General features: G+C 48.0%; 1 protein-coding gene across 1 annotated transcript in view; it reads left to right on the forward strand.

The window, feature by feature from the left end:
- Positions 1–3,445: 3,445 nt before the first annotated feature.
- The window catches only part of LOC120383118 (zinc finger protein 271-like), a 48,256-nt gene continuing 33,928 nt past the window's right edge, over positions 3,446–17,773 (forward strand). Inside the window, exons 1-5 of the mRNA XM_039500743.1 lie at positions 3,446–3,626; positions 7,935–8,017; positions 9,117–9,243; positions 11,722–11,835; positions 12,156–13,055. Of these exons, the coding sequence (XP_039356677.1) occupies positions 7,994–8,017; positions 9,117–9,243; positions 11,722–11,835; positions 12,156–13,055 (1,165 nt within the window). The 5' untranslated portion in view covers positions 3,446–3,626; positions 7,935–7,993. The remainder of the gene's footprint in view (positions 3,627–7,934; positions 8,018–9,116; positions 9,244–11,721; positions 11,836–12,155; positions 13,056–17,773) is intronic.

A 17,773-nucleotide genomic window follows, 5' to 3' on the forward strand; every position in this document is an offset into this window, starting at 1 on the left:
TCCTCCTCCTTCCCTTTTTTAAAGATGGCCACTACATTAGCCTTATTCCAGCCATCCGGGACCTCCCCTGATCATCATGAGTTTTCAAAGATAATGGCCAATGGCTCTGCAATCACATCTGGCCCCATGGACTTGTGCTCATCCAGTTTTTCTAAATAGTCCTGAACCACTTCTTTCTCCACAGAGGGCTGGTCACCTCCTCCCCATGCTGTGCTGCCCAGTGCAGCAGTCTGGCAGCTGACCTTGTTTGTGAAGACAGCGGCAAAAAAAGTATTGAGTACATTATCTTTTCCCACATCCTCTGTCATTAGGTTGCCTCCCTCATTCAGTAAGGGGCCCACACTTTCCTTGACTTTTTTCTTGTTGCTAACATACCTGAAGAAACCCTTCTTGTTACTCTTAACATCTCTTGCTAGCTGCAACTCCAAGTGTGATTTGGCCTTCCTGATATCACTCCTGCATGCCTGAGCAATATTTTTATACTCCTCTCCTTGGTCATTTGTCCAATCTTCCACTTCTTATAAGCTTCTTTTTTGTGTTTAAGATCAGCAAGGATTTCACTGTTAAGCCAAGCTGGTCGCCTGCCATATTTACTATTCTTCCTACACATTGGGATGGTTTGGTCCTGCAACCTCAATAAGGATTCTTTAAAATACAGCCAGCTCTCCTGGACTCCCTTCCCCCTCATGTTATTCTCCCAGGGGATCCTGCCCATCAGTTCCCTGAAGGAGTCAAAGTCTGCTTTTCTGAAGTCCAGGGTCTGTATTCTGCTGCTTTCCTTTCTTCCTTGTGTCAGGATCCTGAACTCGACCATCTCATGGTCACTGCCTTCCAGGTTCCCATCCACTTTTGCTTCCCCTACTAATTCTTCCCGGTTTGTGAGCAGCAGGTCAAGAAGAGCTCTGCCCCAAGATAGTTCTTCCAGCACTTGGACCAGGAAATTGTCCCCTACACTTTCCAAAAACTTCCTGGATTGTCTGTGCACCGCTGTATTGCTCTCCCAGCAGATATCAGGGTGATTGAAGTCCTCCATGAGAACCAGGACCTGTGATCTAGTAACTTCTGTTAGTTGCTGGAAGAAAGCCTCGTCCACCTCATCCCCCTGGTCTGGTGGTCTGTAGCAGAGTCCCACCATGACATCACCCTTGTTGCTCAGACTTCTAAACTTAATCCAGAAACACTCAGGTTTTTCTGCAGTTTCATACTGGAGCTCTGAGCAGTCATACTGCTCTCTTACATACAATGCAACTCCCCCACCTTTTCTGCCCTGCCTGTCCTTCCTAAACAGTTTATATCCATCCATGACAGTACTCCAGTCATGTGAGTTATCCCACCATGTCTTTGTCATTCCAATCACATCATCCTTGCCTGTGCCATGACTTCCAGTTCTCCCTGCTTGTTTCCCAGGCTTCTTGCATTTGTCCCCTGGAACTTGGTCATCAAAGCCCAACACCCATGTGATTCCTCTTTCTGCTGACTCTCCTCTAGGCTGCAAAAGCATCTGGATGCCATCTGCCCATCCCATGGGAAAGACGTTTGAGAACATCAGTTCCCTAACTTGCTGTAGATGAAACCACAAAACTAAGTCACTGAACTGCCTTGTACTCCAGCTAACATCATGTGGGTACTGAAGGCCTCACTCTTATACCCTTTAAATAGCGGGCACTATGCAGGTACTCAAAGATCAGAAGATGCCTAAGTATTGGCAGAATAGTGGCTGAGAATGAGAAAAGAAGGAGGGTCCAGTGGTTAAAGCACTAGCTTAGGACCTGCGAAGCCCAAGTTCATCTCCCTGCTCCACTCCAGGCTGCCTGTGCAAACTTGGATAAATTACTTTGGCCCAGGTCTTCAAAGGTATATAGGTGCCTAACTCCCATTGAAATCATTGGCCTCCTGCAGATTTCAGTAGGAGTTTGATACCTAAATGCCACTGAGGATCTGGGCATTAATTTCCCAGTGTTTCAGCTCCCCATTTGTAACACAGGGATAATAATACTTCCCTACCTCATAACCTTGTGAAGACTCGTGTATTGAAGACTATGGGCTGCTCAGCTACTGCAGTACTGGAGGTGGTATAAGTACCTAGCTACCTCACTAAAAATGGTGCAATGTCGATACAATGGTGTGGAGTTCCGCACAAGCTTCCCCAGGTATATATCCGCTAATGTAGCCCCCGCTGCCATGTCCTCATTGCAATCTTTAGCAAGCTAACTTGATTAAAACTAGAGCATGTCTGCACAAGCTTCAAATCATACCTCCTGCTGCAGTGTAGACAGACCTGAAGATTTGGAAGATGCTAGTGTAGACAAGGCAGTGTGCTTTTAAGGCACAAAATGTAACCCTGCTGCCTGGTGATGTAAGCCGAATTCAAATATATAGTGTTTCCTCTTAAAAATAACCAACATGATGACTCAAGCCCTCACCCAGAAACTTGGGGAAACAAAATATCTCCCCGTGCACCCTTAGCAGGCAACACTTTGCTTCTGGCAAGCACCGAGTCTATGTATAAAACAAAGAAAATGATATTAAGGGGAAACAGAACACAGTGTTAATTTGGGAATACACAACAATAAATCAACCATATATTTATATGAATTAATAAGTACAACAGCCACCCCTGCAGTGCCTTGAGCAGTAGTCCTTTGCCTCAGTTTCCCTACCTGCTGGGGTGAATATCTAGGGGACAAATGTCCTTTTGGCACCTCGCTTTAACTTGCTCCCACTTCTCTTACGGAGCAACCCACACAAGGCTGGTTGTCAGCGATTAGTGAAGCACACTGCCTTGTCTGCATTACTCTTAACCCATGTTAGCTAACCTTCCAAACCCTCATCTAGTGTAAGAGCAGATTGTGGACCATCGGAAGCAACTCCAGCTAGGCTAAGGACTGGAACCTGTCTGCCCTATGGGTGGATGGATGTTTTGTTGGCTTCCAAATTAGCTAATTAAATATAAATGAGTTTGTAAAGTGGGAAAGTATCAGAGGGGTAGCCGTGTTAGTCTGGATCTGTAAAAGCAGCAGAGAGTCCTGTGGCGCCTTATAGACTAACAGACGTAGTGGAGCATAAGCTTTCATGGGTGAATACCCACTTCGTCAGACTTTGTCACTCAGGAAAGCTCATGCTCCAATACTTCTGTTAGTCTATAAGGTGCCACAGGACTCTTTGTCACTTTTTAAAGTGGGAAAGATGTTGTATGAGTGGGAGCAGAGAAAGGGGAGCAGGTTCCAGCAAGGTATATACTGATGATGGTCTACAGACTCGGGGGTGGGAGGATGTTAGCTTGGCGGGGGGCTACCCTATATTGCTGCAGGGGGAGAAACAGACAAGGATGAGCTTGGAACACGGTCTCTCACCATAGGCTTAATAAATCCTTGTTCCGTGCAGCTCTGCCTGCTTAGTTACATTGACTGTTGCTAATGAAAGGGGATGTGGCTCGCTCTCTACTCAGCATACCGGAGTTGAGCTTCCTGAGTCAGACGCTGCTGCCGAGTGCCTCCATTGCGACCCGGAAGGAAGCCTGGACTGATCAGCTCAGCTGCTGCCTAGACTCCCTCTGTACCCAGCTGGGGAGGCCCCTGGGGCAGCCCCGGGCTCTGCCACACCAGCCCCTGAGCCGGAGCCTGCAGGTGAGGGGCGAGACCCGGGGGAAGGGCTGGGGCCGGGCAGGAAAGTGACTCTGCACCACCGGCCCTGCACCACCGGCCCTTCCTCGGCGGGGGGGGCTGCGAGTCCCGGAGCTGCTGCCCCGCCCCGCTCTGCCCCCCTGAGCGCCCGCAGGAGCCGAGCCAGCTCCGGGACAGCGAACACTCCGGGCCAGGGACCGAGTCTCCCAGCCCGAGGGGAGGGGGCGGGAGGGAGACAGGGGCAGAGACTGGAAGGGGCATCAGGAGCGATCACTGGGGAGCGAGAATCCCGGCTCTCAGGTCCCGATTAACTTTTTGTGGACTCAGCACCAAACATATTTGTGGGCCCCATTGGGGAAACAGGGCATGTGATGGGGGTGATCTGCAGAGCGAGGGGCCGGTTGGGGGCAATGAGGTGCAGCGCAGTGGGAGTGGCCCCACTCAGCCCAGCACAAGGGCACTGTTTACAAACCCACAACTGCTAGGGCTGCCCAGTCCTGCCCTGCAAGCATGTCCCTTCCACAATGCCCCCCTGTCCTTATGTCCAGCACCCCCTCACCCAGAGACTTCTCCCACAGAGCCCTGTGCCTGGCGCCCCCTCGCCCAGAGACCTCCCCTACAGAGCCCTATGCCCAGCACCCCCTGCCCAGAGACTTCCCCCACAGAGCCCTATGCCTGGCGCCCCCTCGCCCAGAGACCTCCCCTACAGAGCCCTATGCCCAGCACCCCCTGCCCAGAGATCCCTCGCGCCAACCTCCCACCACAACTGGACAGCACCCTGCACACCATACCCCCTGCCCAGCTCCCCCACCCACAGATCCCTACTGTCCAGCACCCCCTTCACAGTCTCACCATCACAGTTGTACAGGCCCCATATTCCTGAGGGAATTCTGCATCAAATTCTGTGCATAATATTTTAAAATTCTGCAATTTTTTTTTTTACAATAAATAAATGTGGAAGCTCCACCATGGCAGTGGGGAGCACAGGCCACTGACTGCACAGAGGTGGGAGAATACCCTGCAGCCTCCCCTACCCCCCTGGGACAGGGACTTGGCAGTGAGGCTGAACCTGGCCCTGACACAGCACAAGGGCCAAGCCTGCCCCAGAAACACCCTGGGGCCCTGCCCCTTTTGCACCAGGCACACCAGATGTGGGCAGGGAGGCTCAGCCTGGCAGCAGGATCCAAGTGCAGAGGGACTTAGTGTGGGGGGATCCAGATGGGGGTAAGAGGGTTCAGTGTGGGGCAGTCTGGGTGCAGGCAGCTCAGTGGGGGATCTGGATGCACAGGGAGGTTCCAGGTGCAGGGGCAATGGGAGTCTGCAGGGGGGACCAAGTGAAAGTGGTTGGAGCTCAGCAGAGGGGTGTCTGGGTGCAGGGGAGGTGGGGGTTCATTTGGGTGGGGGTCCAGGTGTAGGTGGCTGGGGCTCAGTGGAGAGGGTGTCTGGGGGGCTCATCAGGGTGGTACAGATGCAGGGGAGGTGGGGCTTGTCAGGGTGAGGGTTCGATGGGCCTGCTTAACAGGGCAGCCCCAGTTGCTGCCAAGGGGATCCGCATGAACATAAGAACATAAGAACATAAGAATGGCTGTACCGGGTCAGACCAAAGGTCCATCTAGCCCAGTATCTGTCTACCGACAGTGGCCAATGCCAGGTGCCCCTGAGGGAGTGAATCTAACAGGCAATGATCAAGTGATCTCTCTCCTGCCATCCATCTCCATCCTCTGACGAACAGAGGCTAGGGACACCATTCTTATCCATCCTGGCTAATAGCCATTTATGGACTTAGCCACCATGAATTTATCCAGTCCCCTTTTAAACATTGTTATAGTCCTAGCCTTCACAACCTCCTCAGGTAAGGAGTTCCACAAGTTGACTGTGCGCTGCGTGAAGAAGAACTTCCTTTTATTTGTTTTAAATCTGCTGCCTATTAATTTCATTTGGTGACCCCTAGTTCTTGTATTATGGGAATAAGTAAATAACTTTTCCTTATCCACTTTCTCAACATCACTCATGATTTTATATACCTCTATCATGTCCCCCCTTAGTCTTCTCTTTTCCAAACTGAAGAGTCCTAGCCTCTTTAATCTTTCCTCATATGGGACCCTCTCTAAACCCCTAATCATTTTAGTTGCTCTTTTCTGAACCTTTTCTAGTGCTAGAATTTTGACCGCCTCTGCACACTGCGTGGACATCTTCAGAGAACTATCCACGATAACTCCAAGATCTTTTTCCTGACTCGTTGTAGCTAAATTAGCCCCCATCATGTTGTATGTATAGTTGGGGTTATTTTTTCCAATGTGCATTACTTTACATTTATCCACATTAAATTTCATTTGCCATTTTGTTGCCCAATCACTTCGTTTTGTGAGATCTTTTTGAAGTTCTTCACAATCTGCTTTGGTCTTAACTATCTTGAGTAGTTTAGTATCATCTGCAAACTTTGCCACCTCACTGTTTACCCCTTTCTCCAGATCATTTATGAATAAATTGAATAGGATTGGTCCTAGGACTGACCCTTGGGGAACACCACTAGTTACCCCTCTCCATTCTGAGAATTTACCATTAATTCCTACCCTTTGTTCCCTGTCCTTTAACCAGTTCTCAATCCATGAAAGGACCTTTCCTTTTATCCCATGACAGCTTAATTTACGTAAGAGCCTTTGGTGAGGGACCTTGTCAAAGGCTTTCTGGAAATCTAAGTACACTATGTCCACCGGATCCCCCTTGTCCACATGTTTGTTGACCCCTTCAAAGAACTCTAATAGATTAGTAAGACACGATTTTCCTTTACAGAAACCATGTTGACTATTGCTCAAGAGTTTATGTTTTTCTATGTGTCTGACAATTTTATTCTTTACTATTGTTTCAACTAATTTGCCCGGTACCGACGTTAGACTTACCGGTCTGTAATTGCCGGGATCACCCCTAGAGCCCTTTTTAAATATTGGCGTTACATTAGCTAACTTCCAGTCATTGGGTACCGAAGCCGATTTAAAGGACAGGTTACAAACCTTAGTTAATAGTTCCGCAACTTCACATTTGAGTTCTTTCAGAACTCTTGGGTGAATGCCATCTGGTCCCGGTGACTTGTTAATGTTGAGTTTATCAATTAATTCCAAAACCTCCTCTAGTGGCACTTCAATCTGTGACAGTTCCTCAGATTTGTCACCTACAAAAGCCAGCTCAGGTTTGGGAATCTCCCTAACATCCTCAGCCGTGAAGACTGAAGCAATCCATTTAGTTTCTCCGCAATGACTTTATCGTCTTTAAGCGCTCCTTTTGTATTTTGATCGTCAAGGGGCCCCACTGGTTGTTTAGCTGGCTTCCTGCTTCTGATGTACTTAAAAACATTTTGTTATTACCTTTGGAGTTTTTGGCTAGCCGTTCTTCAAACTCCTCTTTGGCTTTTCTTATTACACTCTTGCACTTAAGTTGGCAGTGTTTGTGCTCCTTTCTATTTGCCTCACTAGGATTTGACTTCCACTTTTTAAAGGAAGTCTTTTTATCTCTCACTGCTTCTTTTACATGGTTGTTAAGCCATGGTGGCTCTTTTTTAGTTCTTTTACTGTTTTTCTTAATTTGGGGTATACATTGAAGTTGGGCCTCTATTATGGTGTCTTTAAAAAGGGCCCACGCGACTTGCAGGGATTTCACTTGCTGGGCCCCCACTTCCCCTGTCCCCTTCTCTTCCCCATCCCATGCCCCTTCCCCACTGCTCCACCTCCTTCCTATCCCACCCCCTTCCTTCCCCACTGCCTCTTTCCCCCTGCCCCCTTCTCTTCCCCATCCCACGCCCCTTCCCAACTGCTCCATCTTCTCCCCAGGCTTGGGGGGCAGAGGGGAAACCGCCCCCCAGCACGAGCCGGCAGAGCGGGTTGGGGCCAGGTCGCTCCACTTCCTGCCACCCGACCCCGCACTCATGGGGCGGTGGGAAATGGAGTGACCCATCCCCAGCCCGCTCCGCTCTGCTCCACTGGCTTCAAACAGACAATCTTCAAGTGATCTATTCCCTGTCACCCATTCCCAGCTTCTGGCAAATGGAGGCTAGGGAGGGACACCATCCCTGCCCATCCTGGCTAAAAGCCATTGATGGACCTAGCCTCCATGAATTTATCTAGTTCCTTTCTGAACTCCTTCAATAACCCCTGAGGTGGATGGTTTAGAGCTTGTCTGCTGAAATAAAGTGACCAACTGTTTTCTCAACCAGGCAGAACTTAAAGCAAATGCAGGGAGAGAATCTGGGGGAAGCGGGTGTGAAAAGGACCAAAGCCCTTTCTGAAACCTCCCCAATCACCCTTCTCACCCTGACAGGCTGCAGAATAACATCCGTGTTTTGCTCCACATCACTTCATTCTACCAGGGGAAGGGAAATGGCTGTAGTGGAGCTGGAACAGGTAGGAGATTTTCAATGGTTCCTCTGATAGATGAAGGGGACACGAAATACACAGATATGATTGGGTCAAAAGCTGCTAGGCCCATTTAATAGGGGCTTGGTTTTACAAATAGGTGCATTGGGCTGGGATGGAAATTTCCCCATTTGTGGGACAGGAGCTAACCCTCTAAAGTGCCCTGGAGCTACTGCCCAAGAAGCAGCATCTTTCCTCTCTGTGCAGGACAGGGGCCGCTGCAATAGTTTCCAGCCATGGGTGAATTTCTGGCTGAACCTCTCAGCTGTGTGGAGATCTAAATGTGGGCGCTGTAGCTCACAAGGGGAAGGAGAAGAGCTGGTTGGATTTTCCCATCAAACATGTACAGGTCTGTCGCATCTTACGCGCATTTAACATGCGTGATTTCAGCTTTACGCGGTCGGCAAAAACAAAAAAACAAAAAGAAAAAGAACAATTGAAATACTGTTTCTGTAGTGCGGGCGATTCCGCCTGCCATTCAACTCAATGTAATTTTGACTATACGCGGCTTTTGCTTTACGCGCTAACCACGGAACGGAACCCCCGCGTAATATGAGACTCGCCTGTAGTTTAGTTAAAAATGAAGTTCTCTGTGAGGAAATGCTGAATTCAACCTTTTTACATTTTATGTTGGGATAATCAACAGGAAGACATTTCATTTCAACATTTGCAAATAGATTTTTTTTTCTAAACTTTTCTTTGCTCCCAACCTTTGGCTATTTCAAAGTTCACCCCAGTGAAAAAAATGTTTTAATTATCAGGACCTCCCACAGAATGGAAGTTCCATTTTCTGAGCAGCTCTAGCAGGGAGGTAAGAGGATGGGAAGCAAAAAAGCAATATTCCTATGGTGACAGTTTCATGGCCTGATTCCTGTAAAGTAGGGGAGAGCAGCAGGTCTTTGAAGGGCATAATGTCATCTGTGATAAGTGGCACCACTAGGAATAAGAAACCAGTTTGGAAGTACAATTGCAAATGTTGTTTAAGGACACAACATATTGGAGACTGGGGCAAAGGGGACAATCTGGGGCCTGTGACTGACCTGCTGGGGTTTTCATTGGAGCAGAGTACTAGTTGTTGTTGTTTCAGGGACTTGTGACCTTCAGAGAGGTGGCTGTGTATTTCTCCAAGGAGGAATGGGCTCTTCTGGACCCTGGTCAGAAAGCCCTATACAGGGACGTCATGCAGGACAATTATGAGACACTGATCTCACTGGGTAAGGAGCCATTTCCTCAGATCATGACTTGTCAGATTAGACAAGTGTTGCCAAGGGGTAAGAAAGATACAGACTTGCTGGGGATCTGCCCGTGGTGGGTGCTGTTAGGACACTTTGCAGTGTAGTCACTGGTGTGTTAGTATAACCCACTGGTAAAGGTGTGCTACAGCTCCTCTTCAATGCCCATCTCACAGAGGAGATCAATCTGCCATAGCCCCAGATAAAGAGGCTTAATTCAAACTGAAACAGCTCCTGATTTTAGCTCTGGAGGTCACCATTTCAATCCCTGGTGTTCAAGATGGTGGCTGGTAAACTAGCACTATCAGGCAAGTTCCCTGGAATAAGTCACAGGCACAACCATGTCTATACATTTGTGGGAGCAGGATCTGGGCAGCTTCCTCCCTGCTGCTGGGCAGAAACAGTAAAATCAGGCACATCCCTGAACCACCACCTGAGTAGGAGTGGGAGGAGCCACACCCTAGAGTGGCTGACTGCGTGAGCATCAAAAACCACCTCTTCACTCAGCCAGCACAATAACACTGTTCCACTATCATCCACCCAGAGCAGGACCACATGCTATGTTTGGGGTTTGATACCCAGTCTCTGCTGGTCATCTCACACACACACACACCTCTCCATCTCCATCCTCAGAGATGTAGCTGTGTATGCTTAGCAATGGGATAGTGGTCTAACATTGCTGCTGTCACAGTGTCATTAAATCCAGTGATGCATGGAGATCCGTACAATCTTACAAGGGGCCAACCACAACTCCCAAGAGACATCTCATTGTCCCCAAAGGCCTCTGCTTACATTTTCCCATCTGTTCCCATGAAATGTCACTTCTTCCCCAGGAACATTGCATAGCAGCCATGCCTTCACTTTGTTTCTTCTCAGGACACCCAGGGCTGTGAGTTACCCTGTCACTATCTGCCACCAGTGCAAAGGAGACTTGCCTGTACTAGCTGGGTGTTAGTTCCCTAATACAACCAGCCTCTCTGTCATGCAAGCACTCTGCTCTTTGCACTGCAGGTTGACAACAGATGCACTCCAGCCCCCAAGTCAGCTCAAAGTGTCCCCCTGAGGTGTCCTGTCCCTGATTACTGGATACCCATAGAAATCCCAGAGGAACGCTGCCCCAATTTACCAGTTAAACCTTAGCTTACGGCTCCTTTATCGCACACAGACCTTGAGTTCAGTTATTGTAAAACAAAAGGAAATTTATTCAAGGAAGAACAGAGATTCAGCTAGAAACAAGGGTGAATGATGTACACAAAGGGTTACATATAATACAGAATCTTAAAACATGAACTAGGGCCTATCCTTATCAATAGTTACCTTTCCTATCTAATTAAGTAGGTTCTCTCCCCAAAGTTCAGTCCTTTGAAGTGGTAGCTAGCCCCAAGGAACTCTGATCCAGTCTTTCATGAAGCAGCCCTGCCCATCTGGGTACCTCCTCAGTGAATGGATGCAGACTGACTATCGCCACCCTGAGATACACTGAACTAGTTTGTGTCTTTATTCCCAGACAGGGCAATCCCCTCTCTGTCATATCATTCCTTTTCACTTCCAAATGACTTTGATGTTTATAGTTTTTTCCATTGACTTTTCTGGGTTAGTGCAAAGGTAGACAAATGAGTTTTGCGTTATATCACCAGCTCACCTGGGATGGGCACAACTTTCTCCTGCTTGAATGGGCCATCACAGAGGTATATTATTGCCTTTTAATTCACTCTCACTTCATAACCCTGAGACCATATTTTCAATATACCATATATACTCATTCATTAGCCCGTTCGTTTATAAGCCAACCCCCCAAAATGGATAGGTAAAAATAGCAAAAATGGTATGACCCTTTCATAAACTAACCATATATTTCAGGGGTTGGAAAACTTTGGCTGCCGGCCCGTCAAGGTAAGCCACTGGCGGGTTGGGACATTTTGTTTACTTAGAGCGTCTGCAGGCATGGAGCCCCTCAGCTCCCTGTGGCCGCAGTTCGCCATTCCCAGCCAATGGGAGCTGCAGGAAGTGGTGTGAACCATGGCCACAGGGAGCTGAGGGGCTCCATACCTGCAGACACTCCAGGTAAACAAAACGACAATGTATTAGATATTCAATTCAATGATTCCATAGAGTTTAAAATCATCAAATTTTGGTGTAGACCTGTTTATAAGCCGACCCCTGCTCTTTGATGCGTCACCTTTTTACCAAAAATATTCAGCTTATGAATGAGTATATACAGTAGTTACATTATTCCTGAAATATTACATCATGTGGTGGTTATGAGTATCGATACAAGCTTTCAGTGGAGACTTCACATGCTTCCCTTTATGGATAAATACCATGAAACCGAAGTGTATCAGGTGTAGTGAGTTTGTCTGGTCTGAGGCAGGAGTTGCTTGTATAGAACAGTGAACTCTTTGCCAGTTGGCATCAATGGTCCCTTGTGTCACACTAACCCCATATTTTTTCTGTGGGTAGGATTTGTGACTCCTAAACCTGACTTGATCTCACAGCTAGAACGAGGAGAAGTGTCATGGGTCCTGGATCTCCAGGGCTCTGAGAAAAGGGACATGCTGACAGGAACCTGCATAGGTGAGGAATCAGATAAACTGACTCAGAAACCATTGAGGGGTGAACAAAACAGTTGGGATTCCCACTGAGGCCCTGTGAGCTGCCCCAGTTCTGCCTCATTTCACCCAGGACATGACTGTCCCCAGCCCATCCATATCCTCTTGCCAGATGTCACTCTGGCTTCCCACCCACCCTGATTGACGTCTGGCACTAGCTCTCTCCCCATGAGTGTTTGTATGGGGTGTAAAGGTAGAATTGGTCCCCTCCCCTGCAGTTATTTCGGTTTGTTCTCCACATTCCCCTTTCTGAGGTTCCCTGTCTGGATTCTCTCTCTGTCCCAGCAGGTGATGGGACAATGAATGAGAACAAGGAGGAGAATTCTCAGCAGGAAGGTCCTGAGCAAGTGGAACCCCAGGGGATGTTATCAGGAAGATCGGAAGGGGATGTTTCCCAGACTTCTGAGCAGGGAGAAGCCTGTCAGACACAGCTCAGGCCTCAGAGAAACCTCTCTGGGGAGACAAGGGGTAAATCCAGTTACCGTGGGAGAAGTCTCAAAGGCATCCCAATCTGTCAGGCGACCCACTTGGGAAAGGGACCAAAGACACTTGGTGACTCAGGGGAAAGATACAATAGCATCTCACACGTTATTAGTCAGCAGAGAATCTGCAGAGCAGGAAAATCCAAGAAATGCACTGACTGTGGAAAAAGTTTTGTTTATAAATCGGAACTTGATAGACACAATAGAATCCACACAGGAGATAAACCCTATAAGTGCCTCAACTGTGGAAAAAGCTTCACTTTGAGCTCCACCTTGACAAAACATCAGAAAACTCACACAGGGGAGAGACCCTATAAGTGTCCTAACTGTGGGAAAAGCTTCCGTCAGAGTTCGCACCTTGCTAGACATGAGGGAACCCACAGGGAAGAAAAGCCCTTTAAATGCCCTGACTGTGCAAAGCATTTCAGCTGCACCGCAAACCTTCTTACCCATCAGAGAATCCATACGGGAGAGAAGCCCTACAAGTGTCAACACTGTGGGAAAAACTTCACACACCATTCATACCTTCTGGGCCATCAGAGAATCCACACAGGAGAGAAACCCTATAAGTGTCGACACTGTGGGAAAAGCTTCACACACCGCTCAAACCTTAGTACGCATCAGAGAATCCACACAGGAGAGCGACCTTGCAAACCTAAGGACTGTGAGAAAAGCTTCAGTGTGAGCTCAGACGTGATTGGCCAATAAAAGCTGGAAGGGAGACTGGTGGCGGATAGAAACCATCTTCAACAAAGACTGTATCTTGCTAGGTTAAGTTATAGTCTTTTAGATGAATTTTCACTTTTATTTGCTTGTAACTGTTTCCGACTTTATCCCTTTTACTTGGTATCACTTAATCTATGTTCTTTTGTTAAGAAGTTTGTTTTGCTTTCATTCTAAATCATCACTGCTGTGTAAGTTTAGTAAAGTGTGCTCTTCTAGAAAGTAGACAAGATGGAATGTTTTACTAGGCCTCTGTAAGGGCAGAGAACCTAACTGTTTCTGAGGGTTCAGTGGGAGGGACTGGTCCCTGCAGTAGGATGGTTTTGGAGTGAACTCAGGACTGGGAGGGTACTGAGGTCAGTCTGCAAGGAGTAACTGGATTGGGCAAAGCCAGGGTGAAGCTTATGGGCTGCTGGCAGGTTGCTGAGAGGGGAAGAGCTCTGAACCAAAGCTACAGAGCCACAAATCATCCATGGGTACAAGGGAAACACTGACTGAATCCCTCACTGGCATGGATGAACTCCAAATCATCACACTTGGCAGCCCACTATCCTCAAAAACATCTCCATTCCCCATGAATAACATCATTTCTCTGCTCATGCACCTAAACACCCACTCTGGGAAAACCCAAAAAAGTACATTTTGGGACTCGATAGTCAATAAATGTAGACTGGCTGGGTAGCACCACACCTTCGAATACCAGCATGTGGGTCCTCTTTCTCTGGGCCAGTTGCCATGGAAACTGTTCCAAGGGTATTGAGAGACCCATCCATTCCCCACGCATCAGTGTGGTCCTGGATGTTTCATGGCTGGCTCTCCACAACTCCCTTATCTGCTGGCCTGAACTAACAGTTGAATTTTTCTCAGAATTCTGCCCACAGCAATGCTTGACCCCTGGAAATGGGCAGTGGGCACTAGTTCCTCAGTGGCTGCATGCCAGGGGTAGCTGGCCAGGCAGAGCTATCCGATGAGTATGGTCCTTGACTTCTGTCCAAATACAGCAACTACAGTGATGTGTTTTGAAAACAAACACAGACACTGTGCCCAGTCACGCTACAACCAGGGGCAAACATACATATATGGTATGTTTGAGCCAGAACTAGCTGTGCTGTGCATCGATCATCTGTTGACCTCACATATGCTCCATTCTGTGCCTATGTGCGCACACCAACAAGCCCCACAATAGACCCATCAGATGCCTGCAGCCCCTCAAGACTTCACCTGGCATAGTCACTGCTTTAGATTTTGTTATAGAACTACTTGAGTCCAATGGGTTCACAATGGCTGGATGTTTTGCTGGCTTCCAAATTAATTAAATATGAATGTATTTGTAAAATGGGGAAAATGTTGTATGATTTTCCTTGAAATCCTGACTGGTTATATTTAGGCTTCAAAGAATTAGATTTTTATCAATAAATGTCAATAACCATCAATTTTGCTGTACAGACAAGCCAACAATAAAACATTTCCATCGATGATAATCTAAATTTATAGATAGGCAAAGTAAGAAAAATGCTGCTTGAGAACTTGTTAGAGTTTGATTTAAGGCAATTTACTTTGTATATTTTGACGTGATGTTGCAAAGTTGTGTTTCAATGCTTATAAAAAATTAAATTTTTGAATCACCACGTCTATTGTCATTAAGAAAAATCTATTCTCTGACTCCCCCCAACTTCCCTCAACTCTGAAAAATTAAATAAATATGCTTAAAATCAGTATTATCGGTTCAAATTATAAAAATAAAACTTGAATTCTCTCAAGCATAGTTCTATTGACTGTTTACTATTGAAAGGGGAGGCGGCTGTGCTCTCTCTACTGGGGTTGAGCTTCGTGGATCAGATGCTGCAGCTGATGCATCTATTAAGACCCGGAGGGAAGCCTGGAACCTGAATTCAATTAGTCGGCTCACTGCTTGAGAAGAGATCTGCATTAACCACCCTCTGTGCCCAACCCAGGGGGGACTTTCTGCAGTGGCTGGACCCAGCCCATAGGGCAGCCCCAGCCTCTGCCGACACCAGCCCCTAAACCCGAGCCTGAAAGTGAGGAGAGAGACCCGGGGGAAAGGACTGGGGCTGGGCAGGAAAGTGACTCTGCCCCTCCTTGCCCCAGCTCTGCTCCTGGGGGGGGGGGGGGGTTGGTGAGTCCCAGAGCTGCTGAATTATTCTGTGTAGACAAACCCTATGTGCAGCCTCTATCTTTGTTCCCTTTCTTTAGTTTGCCTCCTTCAGTAACCGCTGAGGAGGATGGTTTAGGGCTTGTGTGCTGAAAGGCAGAATTTAAAGCATATGCAGGGAGAGAGTCTGGGGGAAGTGGGGTACGAAAAGGACCAAAGCCCTTTCTGAAACCACCCCAATTTCCCTTCTCACCCTGACAGGCTGCAGAATAAACATCCATGTTCTGCTTCAAATCACTTAATTCTGCCAGGGGAAGGGAAATGGCTACAGTGAAGCTGGAACAGGTTGGAGATTTTCAGGGATTCCTCTGATAGATCAGCGGGAGGAGACACACTAAATACACAAGTGTGACTGGGTTAAAAGCTACTAGGTCCATTTAATATGGGCTTGGTTTTAAGAATAGGTGCATTGGGCTGGGATGGAAAATTACCCATCTGTGGGACAGGAGTTAACCCCCTAAAGTGCCCTGGAGCTACTGCCCAAGAAGCACAATCTTGTTTCTCTGTGCAGGGTAGGGGCTACTGTTATGTCTTCCAGCCATGGGTGAATTTCTGGCTGAACCTCTCAGCTGTGTGGAGATCTAAATGTGGGTGTTGTAGCTCACAAGGGGAAGGAGAAGAGCTGGTTGGATTTTAGTTCAATCAGAAATGAAGTTCTCTGTGAGGAAATGGTGATTTCAACTCCTTTTCAAATAATCAACAGGAACACATTTCATTTTGACATTTCCAAATAGATTTTTTTTCCTAAACTTTTCTTTGCCTGCAAACTTTGGCTATTTCATAGCTTCACCCCAGTGAAAAGAAAAGAATCATGCAGTAACATTGCATAGCAGCCATGCCTTCACTCTCGCCCTGTCACCACCTGCTTCCAGCACAAAGAGGTCTTGTTTGTATTAGCTGGTGCTACCTAATGTAACCAGCCTCTGTCACTCAAGCACTCTGCTCTGCCTTTGCCCTGCAGCTTAAAAGATGCACCCCAGTCAGCTCAAACATCCCCCTGAGGTGTCCTGTCCCTGATTACTAGATACCCACAGAAATGCCAAAGGAACACTGAACCCTTGTTTACCAACAGGGGAGTTTGAGTGGGAGTTTACAGGGGGAGGCGGAAGGGGGCGGCACCGTGTTTCCTGTGTTCTCCAGGTAGGAACGAGCGAGGCCGAGACAGCAGCAGCCATGAGCCAAGCAGCAGAGGATACACTGAGGATGATAGCATGCAGCAGCTGCGGTATGTACATGGTCCTAGCGGGGGACCCAGAACAGTACTATGTATGCATGAAGTGCCGCCTAATAGAGCTGCTGGAGGAAAAGATCCAGGGTCTAGAGCTGCAGGTAGAAACCCTGGTAGAGCATAGAAGGGGGTTCGAGCAGCTGATGGAGCAATGGCAAGCAGTAGCTGAAGGGGAATGCCCAGGAGTACAGGGGGAAGCAGGGGCTAAGGCCAGTGAGGGGGGACTGCCAGATGAGGAATATGGGCAGTGGAAGCATGTGACCGTGAGAAGCAGGAAGGGGAAACGGAGAGCCAGTGAGGGAGAAATAGAGCTAAGGAACAGGTTTGAAGGTTTGGAGAATGAGGAAGGGGTACAGCAGGTGGTAGCTGATGGTGGAAGGGCAAGGAAAAAGAGAAGAGCGGCTAGTCCGATAGAAAGAGGGGAGGAGTCAATGGAGGCAGCACCAAGTTTGGGCTCAGGGAGGATGCAGGATGGCTTAAGGGGAACCACAAGGGATGATAGGAATGGAAGGAGCTTGCAACCAGGGGGGACGGAGAATAGGTTAGAGGACCGCACTGTCCCCAGGCAAAGGCAGGTCTATCTGATTGGGGATTCCATACTGAGAAGGTTGGACAGGCCTGTGACCAGGGCTGATCCAGAGAACAGAAGGGTGTGCTGTCTACCGGGCGCTAAAATACGGGATGTGGACCTGAGGTTGAAAAGGATCCTAAGAGGAGCAGGTAAGAACCCGTTGATCATCCTTCATGTAGGAACGAATGACATGGCTAGATTCTCGCTAGAGAGGATCAAGGGAGACTATGCCAGGTTGGGTAAGACGCTCAAGGAAATTGAGGCTCAGGTGATCTTCAGTGGGATTCTACCTGTCCCTAGGGACGGGCGCCAAAGGGGTGACAAGATCGTGACGATAAATAGTTGGCTGAGGGAGTGGTGTTACAAGGAGGGCTTTGCGATGTATGGGCACTGGGAGGCTTTCGGGGACAGAGAACTGTTCTCACGGGATGGGCTCCACCTAAGTAGGGAAGGAAATAGAATTCTAGGAGGGAGGCTGGCTCATCTGATTAAAAGAGCTTTAAACTAGACATTGAGGGGAGACGGTTGGGAGAGGTCCAGGTACTCTCCACGCCAAATTTATACATTGAGAGTGAGAACAACAGGATAACAACAGATATAGCCAGAGCAGGAGGGTTAGGTATAAGGAAGAGGGGGGGGGACGGATACTAGACTGACAGGTCATACTGGTAGTACTGTGTCCCTACCAAGTTGGGTGAAAAGGGTGAGAGGAGCCAAACAGCAAAA

Source organism: Mauremys reevesii, linkage group 15 (assembly GCF_016161935.1).
Source record: "Mauremys reevesii isolate NIE-2019 linkage group 15, ASM1616193v1, whole genome shotgun sequence".
Taxonomy (NCBI): Eukaryota; Metazoa; Chordata; order Testudines; family Geoemydidae; genus Mauremys; species Mauremys reevesii.